Genomic DNA, 11,196 nt, shown 5'->3' on the forward strand with positions numbered 1-11,196 from the left:
TTTATAATGTATACGTGCTGCAGTCAGAATATCAAACTAATAAATTACTTAAAGGTGGTGTTGCAAAGTTAAAAGATTTTGTTTTGTTTAAACGATGCCACTAGAACACATTCATGAGTTCTTGTTATAAAAAAAATAAGGGAAATTAGAAACAATTGCTGAAAGTTTTAACTTCACTAGAATGGAAAAATCGGCCCCCTAGTACTGTTGTGAGGGAGTGGACGAGATAAGATAATAAGACTGAACGAACTGTTGTCCATAAAAATAATGCATTGAATATTTAAAATATAAAAAACAAACATACTATATAAAATTAAAAGATTGTTTATTTAGAAATCTGTTACTGGATAATCGCACGTTGTGGCATACTTCAGCCATGGAATATTCCTTTAAAGCCTATACGTTGAAATGAGATCAAATTCAGTTTGTTTTTAAACATAGATATTGTATTTTTGATACTACACTTTAAACAAAGATGAGTTTTATTTTCTGTTATAGTGTAAAAAGAAATTACTGTCTAGTATTCATCTTCAGCATCATCATCTCCAACTTCAACAGAATCGACTCCAACCTCTTCGTAATCCTTCTCCAGGGCAGCCAGATCCTCTCGAGCCTCGGAAAACTCCCCCTCCTCCATACCCTCGCCAACGTACCAGTGAACAAAGGCGCGCTTGGCGTACATCAGGTCAAACTTGTGATCAAGGCGAGCCCAGGCTTCAGCAATTGCAGTCGTGTTGCTCAGCATACAAACAGCTCGTTGGACCTTAGCCAAGTCACCTCCGGGGACTGCAGTTGGCGGCTGGTAGTTGATGCCAACTTTAAACCCAGTGGGACACCAGTCGACGAACTGGATGGTCCTCTTGGTCTTGATGGTAGCGATCGCGGCGTTGACGTCTTTTGGCACGACATCTCCCCTGTACAGAAGGCAGCAGGCCATAAACTTACCATGGCGAGGGTCGCACTTCACCATCTGGTTGGCCGGCTCGAAGCAGGCGTTGGTGATTTCAGCTACAGACAGCTGTTCGTGGTACGCCTTTTCGGCCGACACCACAGGTGCATACGTTACCAATGGGAAGTGAATTCTCGGATAGGGCACCAGGTTAGTTTGGAATTCGGTGAGGTCTACATTCAGGGCGCCGTCAAATCGCAGAGACGCCGTGATGGAGCTGACCACCTGCCCAATCAGTCGGTTCAGATTTGTGTAGGTAGGCCTCTCTATGTCGAGATTTCTCCGGCAAATATCGTAGATGGCTTCGTTGTCCACCATAAAGGCACAATCCGAGTGCTCTAGGGTCGTGTGAGTGGTGAGGATGGAGTTGTATGGTTCAACCACCGCCGTGGACACCTGTGGAGCAGGATAGATGGCGAATTCAAGCTTCGATTTCTTCCCATAGTCGACAGACAGTCGCTCCATGAGCAGGGAGGTGAATCCGGATCCAGTTCCACCGCCAAAGCTGTGGAAGATGAGGAATCCTTGAAGACCCGTGCACTGGTCCGACAGCTTCCGGATCCTGTCTAGAACGAGGTCGACGATTTCCTTCCCAATGGTGTAATGGCCGCGAGCGTAGTTGTTGGCGGCATCTTCCTTACCGGTGATCAGTTGTTCCGGGTGGAACAGCTGGCGATACTGGCCTTGTCGGACTTCATCTGTGGAATCAAGAGTGGAAATTAGCCAACGCAACAAATAACTATGACATTGCGACAATCAATATTTACACTTTTGTAAATTAGTTTAGACTATCATGTTCATTTAAACAACAAATGAACTAAAAGAAAAATGCATGTAGGCCTATCATGCGCCTAATAGTGGAAATAGGGGTACAGTCATGTGCCCAGTGGCCAAAATGGAAGTACAACCGTATAACCAGTGATGGAAATAGATTACCAACCGTATACCCAATTTCTGAGTCGTAGCTACGTTCGTGTACACGTGGATTGTGTTCTCTAGCCCTATCCTGTGTATAAGGAGTTTCGAGCTATTGTACTCAGGGTGGAAGGTACATTGGTAAAGCATTCGTCTGAGGTATGTGAATCGTAGGATCAGTCACCCTCTGTGCACCCGTCGGTTTTGGTCTGTCCCAATGAGTGCGTCACGAATATTATATTAGTGGCACAAGGGCGGACCCAGGAAACATTTTAGGGAGGGGACCAAGGGCAAAAGGGCACATGGAGCAACTCCCTGAAAACGGCACTTCAATGAAAATTGTAAATACATTGTTTAAAAAAGGGGCATTTTAATGTTTTAGGGGGAGGGACAGGTCCCCCTGGTCCCCTTCTTTGGATCCGCCCTTGTGGCATACACGTCTGGTTCTGTCTATGGAAAAATGTATATCAAAGATCCCATTCTGCGGTAAGAATGGTCTTAGAGGTGAGTACCACACTGGGAGGGAGTGTTATGTGTGGTGGTATGGCGCAATAGGGAAATGTAAGAAAATGGTGTGTGTGGATAGGTGTGATTGGAGGTGCATGAACACACACACACACACACCCCCCCCCCCCCTGCTCCCCCTGGGCGATGTTGGGACACCAAACTGTCGCAGTTTAAAATGTGACGAAGTGTCATTAAACAAATATACTGAACAAAATAAGAAATTTCCGCTAACTTTGCTTGAACATAACTTGATGAAAACAAACCGGGGGAATAATTGTTATATATGCGTTTAAAGAGTGTTTCATGATGCATCGTTTGGTGCAAACATCATGGCCATAGGTTAACAGAAACTGCAGTGCATCGCAGGCGCATAGAATTGACTAAAGTGTTGATTTCTGCCTGTGGAATATTGTTCCATTCCTGAATGAGCGCTTGACGAAGTTCGTTGACGTTAGCGGGTGGGTTGGGACGACGCCTCAATCGTCTGTCCAGACTATCCCAGACATGCTCGATGGGGTTGAGATCAGGACTTTTAGCGGGCCAGTCATCAATGTTATTTGTCCTAAAAACAATTACAGTGTTTCTAGCTGTATGAGAGGTGGCATTATCATGCTGAAAAATCGAGATGTTGGTTATGAAACAGGAATGACGTGATGAGCGAGAATGTCATCGCGGTAACGTTGAGCATTTAAATTGCCATTAATGACGATTAGTGGTGAACGATAACCATGGGCAATGGCTGCCCAAACCACGACAGAACCCCCACCCTCCGAAACGATCTCGTTCAAGAACACAACAGTCAGCATAGCGTTCATTTCTCCTACGGTAGACGCGCACCCTGCCATCACCACGTTGTAAAGAAAATCTGGATTCATCCGAAAAAAGAACGGTATTCCAGCGACGCCGTATCCAACGAGTGTGTACACGTGGCCAATTAAGACGATGACGTTGCGTTAAAACGCATCCAACGTAAGGACGTCGTCCATGTAAACCGTTCTGCCGCAGACGACTACGAACAGTTTGCCCACTGATTCGGTTATTATGAAGCCCAGGTGTGTTAGCAGCAGTAGCAGTGGCAGTTTGGAATCGATTGCGAAAATGCGTGTTCATGATATAGCGGTCTTGACTACGCGTTGTAACACGCGAACGTCCACGACGTGGCAAGTCGTTGGTGCTTCCTGTCATTCGAAATCTTACGCGAAGATTTCGTATCGCTCGACTAGAACTCCCAACATGCCTTGCAACGTCTTCTGTCGACATGCCAGCATCAAGCATGCCAATCGCCCCTTCGCGTAAATTATTGGGTATTCTTGGCATACTACAAATGATACAATGTAAAAAACGTTATTTTTTTTTAAAATGTGGAAGCGTTTCCGTTCACTTGACAACAATGTCAGTAAGACAAGTAAAACAAATTGACCGAATACTACACGGGATATGTCGAACCATGCATGCACGTGCAAATTGAGTTTCACGTTGTCGACGATTAACAGTGCAAAAATAATTGATAAAATTCATGAATCCTGATAATACAGCTCAAGGCTAATACTACCTATATAATTTCATTACACAATGAATTCTTTAACACAACAAATACTATATGTACAAATCGGAAGTTTCTTTTTTTGTTCAGTATAGTTCCTACACCACAATATTATGTCATCAAAGCGTGAATCATCTGACCTCATTGTCTGCTGACTCTGTAACATTAGCCAACAGTCAGCTTATTCTAAATTGCATTTCATCAACATGATCATGGGCCTACATTTCAATGGATGAACAATAAGCGACTGTGGGTTCTCAATACACACACACATTTTTATTTTCATCAAACTGAAACCTCTTACTCATTTTCACATTTAAAGGAGACCGGACACCAAACCATATATACGGCGTAATGAATTTGTTCGCCGTCATAAACCACAACACGCAACTACTGCGCTCCCCTTATTGATCAAGTTGAGCGTGCCAGTCTTGGTTGGGGTATTTTTTCGCCGATCTCCGATATTTGCCGGAAACTCTCGACAATTGATGAGCTAGACCCCTGACTCATCGATGACCCTGAAGACACTACCAAGCAGCATGGACGAACTTAGCGATTCGAGTGAGTGTCCAGCTTGTGCTAATGGCATCAAACCGTATCAGTTTGAACCACTTATCAGAGATTTTGTCCCTAATCCTGGAAATGTTGTCTTAGACGAAAATTCGGATGAATCAACTGCCGACGAAGACGAGGAAGCCACACGGTCATAGACTAGCATACAAGCATTTTTTTAAACATAATTTTTTATGACATTTTTAATGTAAACTGAAGCAAATGGACTTAATTAGAAGAAAAACACACAAAATGTAATAATATTTCATCATAAATCTTGTTCAGCATAGATGTAAATATGACACGTCAGTGGATATTCAGTGGTCCCCCCCCCTTATGAGCTTTTTTTTTATCACATTAATTTTTGCCATTGTAACCAAAATCTGATGTAGAGTTTATACCCGGTCCGTCAGTGCCCCCACCTCCCAAAGTCGTTCCCACGGGCCTGTAAAAACTAAATATACTCTTCAAAAAAAGAAACGCAAAAGGGTACAAATGGGTTATAACTCCGATTTTATGTTTCCTACCGGTTCATGCTTTGTGAATATAAGGTCATTGCATGTCCCAAACACATTCCCACGGTTACATTCGATAAAACGCAGCTACTGTACAATAAAGTTCCAAAATGTGAATATTCGCAAAAACGCAGCCACGTGCAAACCATGTCACCACTGCACGTGCGTTGTCTGCACGTGCAACATGAACACCGACAGTATAAAAGTGCAGGGTGTTCGCTTGCCTGGCCTCTGTATCTGGCCGACAGTTGACAATCCAGGACATGCCACGTCTCAGTGAACCGCAGAGAAACAATGCCATCGGCCGACTAGACGCAGGCGAATCCAGAACGGCCGTTGCCAGGGCATTCCATGTGTCCACAAGCACCATCTCCAGACTGTGGGACCGTTACCAGCAACATGGATCAACACGTGACCTCCCTAGATCCGGTCGACCACGGGTCACTACCCCCGGGCAGGACCGCTACATCCGGGTACGCCACCTTCGGGAACGATTGACTACTGCCACCTCCACAGCCGCAGCAATACCAGGTTTGCGCAGGATATCCGACCAGACCGTACGGAACCGCCTACGTGAGGTAGGAATTCGTGCCAGACGTCCAGTTCGAGGTGTCATCTTAACACCACAACACCGTCGACTCCGACTGCAGTGGTGCCAGATTCATCGACAATGGCTTCAACTGCGATGGAGACAGGTGTGGTTCAGTGACGAGTCCCGATTTCTGCTCCGACGTCATGATGGAAGATGTCGCGTGTATAGGCGTCGTGGTGAACGTTATGCGGCAAACAGCGTGCAGGAAGTGGACAGATTCGGCGGGGGTAGTGTCATGGTGTGGGCAGCCATCTCACACACTGGCAGAACTGACCTGGTCCACGTGCAGGGCAACCTGAATGCACAGGGCTACATTGACCAGATCCTCCGGCCACACATCGTTCCAGTTATGGCCAACGCCAACGCAGTGTTCCAACATGACAACGCCAGGCCTCACACAGCACGTTTCACAACGGCTTTCCTACAGAACAACAACATTAATGTCCTTCCTTGGCCATCGATATCACCGGATTTGAACCCAATTGAGCATTTATGGGACGAGTTGGACCGACGCCTCCGACAGCGACAACCACAACCCCAGACCCTGCCCGAGCTGGCAGCAGCCTTGCAGGCCGAGTGGGCCACCATCCCCCGGGACGTCATCCGTACTCTGGTTGCTTCAATGGGCAGGCGGTGCCAGGCAGTTGTCAACACACGCGGAGGCCACACCCGGTATTGACTCCAGATGACCTTGACCTTGGTGGTGTGTCCTATCACTTACTCACAATGGACTAGAGTGAATTGTGAACAATCCTGCAACATTTGGTAATTATCGGACTCACCATTCAATAATTAAATCAATTCTCCAAATGTTACGACAATGTGGTTTTGCGTTTCTTCTTTTGAAGAGTATATATTCAAAGGAGTATATTGGGTGGTTATAGGTTGGAAATGGGTTTTTTTATTGAACATTTTATTTCATGCACTTTTACAAATTTTAAACTGCAATTATGTTACTATGATCTATCGAAAAAATAAAACCTTATATATATACATTAATTTCTGAGATTTTTTAGTACATACATGTGTTTACCCTCCGCACCCTCTAGCAGAAACCCAGGGTGAGGAGAGAGGAGGGACCGCCTGCACTGGCAGGTGCAAGGGAGCACCAGCAGCCCGATCAAATCGGTAGCAGGCGGGTGGGGGTGGTGGTGGTGCTATGGAATTTGAATGGAGCAGTTAAATGCCAAAGAGAAAAGGGTGCGCAATTTTGATTGAGGGAATTTGGCGCAATTTTGAACGGTCGGTCGAACGTTCAAAACTGCGCCAAATTCCCTCAATCAAAATGTCTTTTGGTATCCGGTCTCCTTTAAGCCACTGTGGGTATACTATTTCAATTATCAACACGACCACATAGCAATAATGGTACACACCTACAACAGTTGGCTCGAGGTCGACGAACACTGCCCGTGGCACGTGCTTGCCGCCTCCAGTCTCGCTGAAGAAGGTGTTGAACGAGTCGTCGGAAACACTGTACGACTGGTCGGATGGCATCACGCCATCCGGATGGATCCCGTGCTCCAAACAGTACAGTTCCCAGCATGCATTGCCCATCTGGACACCGGCCTGGCCTACGTGAACGCTGATACATTCCCTCTGTAAAGAAAAATAAATAAAATAAATGGTATGCCCTGAAGATAATTATTGTTCTTGAAGAAAACTTTCACACACACACACACACACACACACACACACACACACACACTCTCTCTCTCTCTCTTGTTAAACAAACAAACTTTAAACTCTCTTTCTGTCTGTCTCTCTTGCTCTCTCTCTCTCTCTTTCTCTGTCTCTCTTGCTATCTCTTTCTCTGTCTCTTGCTCTCTCTCTGTCTATGTATGTCTCTCTCTCTCTCTCTCTCTCTCTCTCTCTCTCTCTCTCTCTCTCTCTCTCTCTCTCTCTCTCTCTCTCTCTCTCTCTCTCTCTCTCTCTCTCTCTCTCTCAACTGAATCGCATTTCTGTACAAGACAAAATCCAGAGAGTTTTGACATGGTCGTGATTGCTCCCATGAATCACTGTCATGTTCCAAGACTGGTATATCAAAAGCCGCGATTCTTTGCTGCTCTATCATGAGTAGGCTTTGTGACGGTAGCGGGTTTCAGCTCTCTTTTTCAGTATCCTACAGAATCAGTATCATTATCTCAAAATCAATATCACTACCCCCATGAAACAGAATGACAGTCAAAGTTTAATCTTTATATTAAGGGTTTTTTTTGTGTTATACACTTGACGGTTAGAGTGCAATCATACCGTACTAAAACTAGAATTTGAAATGCGTAAGGAAACACTCGTATAACAATAAATGTAGCTTACACTATAGTGTGCAATCATAATTATATTGCCGATTATAAATATTGTCCTTTAAGAACCTTTTAAATGTAATGAATATGGGCCTACATTATCAAACACATAATGATATGACAATTGACATCATTTGTCCAAGTTAAAGTGAAAATCTTCTGATTGTGAACCAGACACAAATTGCTACGGAACCACCTGCACCACAATGACCCTTATAATCACGTTTAAAATCATTTAAATCAATCAATCAATCAATCAACCAATCAATCAATAAATCAACCAGCCAGCCATTTAGTCAGTCAGTCACACAGGCGTACGGGTTCCCATTTTTGCAGGGTGTGGGGTGTGTGTGTGTGTGTGGGGGGGGGGGGGGGGGGGGGGGGGGGGGGTGGGGGGGGGGGGGGGGGGGGGGGGGGGCAGGCTGGCTTTTGCCCGAATTAAACAAAAATGCCGGAATCTGGATAACTACATTTATATTTATTAGCATTACTATCAAACAGCTATATAGGGTTACAAACGAATCACCACGCATTTTTACATGGATTACTAATTTTGGGAGTAGAATGATGGAAATACATAATCAAAAGTCTTAGGTTAGCACATTTTGTCCGAATTTGAGGTTTTGCTCCAGCACTAGGGTCCCCCCTGCTCCCCCCTGTCAGTCAGTCAGTCAATTTAATATTCTTCGATTATAAAAAGGCTAATTTTGTAATTTAGATCCCAAGAAATCCCTCCCTCCCTCCCCCCCCCCTCTCTCTCTCTCTCTCTCTCTCTCTCTCTCTCTCTCTCTCTCTCTCTCTCTCTCTCTCTCTCTCTGTACCAAATAACAATATGTTAGACAGCAAGGTGTTTGTAGTAACTCAAAATTGTATGCAAAAGAAAAAAGGTAGGTACGTTGTATTCTAGTGTCAACGTCTTTAAAGTACACGTGTGTTATATTTTGGTTTACACTATAATTTGAAAAAGAAATCTGATTTCACTACTTGCTCAGCCAATTTCCCCTTACGGGTATAACAAAGGACGTGGTATGTGCTGTCTACTTGTGTATAATAGATCTCTTCCTATTATCTGAGAGTGGTCTACGTAGCGGCAGCGGGTTTCTTCTCTCCTTAGACCAAATGTAGTAATAATTATGTCTGACCAAATAACTCGCTCTGTTCCTTTCTCTTGTTCGATAGTATTTAAATATAGAAGTTTTGCCCATCAAATAAGTAGTCAGTTTTTGTAAATCAAATTAATTAAAACAACAACCATGAATCCTGTTGCGGTTATTGCGCCTTTAATAATTATAAAACTTTTTTAATAAATGTTTCCACTGAAACCACCTTCAAATTAACTTTACATTCAAAATATTCGATGTGTCGTAATTATTAATGGAAAATGTTTATAACATATCTACAAGTTTTATATTAGCTTAAAGGGACAGACCCTAGTTTTAACCCGAGAAAATTAACACTAAGTTTAGTTTATCTACAAACCTGTAACACATTTGGATAAAGCTACAATTGAGTGAAATATGAGTTACTTTGAAATGGTGAAATGCCCTCTAAAAATAGATTAAAACTCGACTTCATAACTGTTACTTCTCAGACGCACGTGCGTTTTTAAAAATATGAGAACTGCATTTTGTGATATTAAAAACTAGGGTATGTCCCTTTAAGTTAAGTCTTAACTATACTTTTGTTTGAAATTCTCAACCATTGCTTTTATTGTGTTTGGCCTATAAGATCTTTAAAAAGGACTGTTCGGAGATTGCTGCAGAAACACATTTAATACTTAGATACACTGTACTGATATTTTATTTAGAAAAATTATATACATTTAATATGTAATTAGTCATTAAAAAGTCTCCGTTGCTTGACAACATCTTAACAATCTTAACTCAGGACAGTCCCTTCAATACAATAAACAGAATTAAATCTTAAATTGCATTTCAATAACGTTAGTCGCCATATTGGGATATAGGGATTGTTTATGAAGTCATACGCATGATACTGTTCGAGTTGTCACACTTCAGACTATTACTTTCATACACACATATATAATAATTATACCGAATCTGTTTTGATAATTTTCGATGTATAGTGTATAAAAGATTCCTGTTTTTCCGTACAAAGGAAACATGGCAACTATGTTAATGGCGTGAGAATGGCACTGAGGAATCAGGTTACACTACACAGTTAGAACACCAGTGGCTGCTTTCTCTCCCCGGCGCCAGGACAGCTTCTGGTATTCCACCACAAAACTAGTTCACGTACATGCGAAAACAAGCATTGTGTGTGCTACTTACCATGTTTTCAAAGTTCAGTCACAAATCCAAAAATATGAAGCAATTTTTATAATTTTTATAATTTTATGTTTTGAGGAAAAAAGCTCACGCTAACAATTGTGTGTCTGTGGTGAGGCTAAATATAGAATCTCAGCTGCGTTTTCGTCATTTTCCTGATTTTGTTTGACCTCCGGTGTGGGAGTCACGGGAAGACCATTCTATTGGTCGTTTTCGGATTACCATGGCAATAATTGAAAACATGCGTTTTGTTGGAATGGTCTGGCAAGCATAGCAGGAATGCATTTGTAGGCTTAGACAAGGATATTCCATTCTGGTTCACGAACAGTACATACGATTATTTAAAAGGAATGGAAATGATGCTGTTAATCGATAAGAGTAGCCCATGAAGTGGCGACTGCGGGTTCCTCTCTACATATATATCTGTGTGGTCCTCAACCATGTCTGACGCAATATAACCGTAAATAAAATGTGTTGAGTGCATCATTAAATAAAACATTTCCTTCTTCTTTTTTGTTTTACTATATATACTTTTGTTGTCTGTTCTTTACAATCAATACAGTGATAAAGACATATACACATTATGTCGAAAAGAAATCCATTACGTAATATGTTGGCAAAACAGAGCAATCGAAAGGTTACTTTTAGTTGGCACATGTTTTAGGCGGTACCCTCCCCTCTCTCTTTCTTATACACACACACACACACACACACACACACACACACACACATGCGCGCGACTAAGAAAATCAATTAGCATTTTTCAGAGCAAAATTTTACTTTAAAAAGTACCATGCACATTTTGCTTTTCATGTTAACACCAATTGATTCATGTACGTACATTTGTTTGAGATCCAATAGCCGATGTATTTTTCGTCCTGGGATGTCGTTAAATACCACGGGACATACAAAGGAAAAAATAATAAACTTTAAAATGTGCGCACGACTTATTAAAGCGTGCGCACAAGATATTAAAGCGTGCGCACGAGATATTAAATCGTGCGCATGAGATATTAAAGCGTACGCACGAGTTAT

General features: G+C 42.7%; 1 protein-coding gene across 1 annotated transcript; it reads right to left on the reverse strand.

Annotated features, from left to right (window-relative positions):
* Positions 1 to 308: 308 nt before the first annotated feature.
* Positions 309 to 10,302, reverse strand: LOC121380764 (tubulin alpha chain, testis-specific-like). The gene is made up of 3 exons (XM_041509729.1): positions 10,165 to 10,302; positions 6,947 to 7,169; positions 309 to 1,647 (listed from the first exon to the last, which is right to left on the reverse strand). The coding sequence occupies exons 1-3, from the start codon at positions 10,165 to 10,167 to the stop codon at positions 518 to 520; spliced, it is 1,356 nt and encodes a 451-aa protein (XP_041365663.1). The 5' UTR covers positions 10,168 to 10,302; the 3' UTR covers positions 309 to 517.
* Between the last annotated feature and the right edge of the window lie 894 nt (positions 10,303 to 11,196).

Source organism: Gigantopelta aegis, chromosome 9, assembly GCF_016097555.1.
Source record: "Gigantopelta aegis isolate Gae_Host chromosome 9, Gae_host_genome, whole genome shotgun sequence".
Taxonomy (NCBI): domain Eukaryota; kingdom Metazoa; phylum Mollusca; class Gastropoda; order Neomphalida; family Peltospiridae; genus Gigantopelta; species Gigantopelta aegis.

Coding starts and splice junctions, on each gene's coding strand:
- LOC121380764 (XM_041509729.1), bottom strand. Junction 1,648..6,946: donor CCTCGAGCCAACTGTTGTAG/GTGTGTACCATT, acceptor TTGATTCCACAG/ATGAAGTCCGACAAGGCCAG.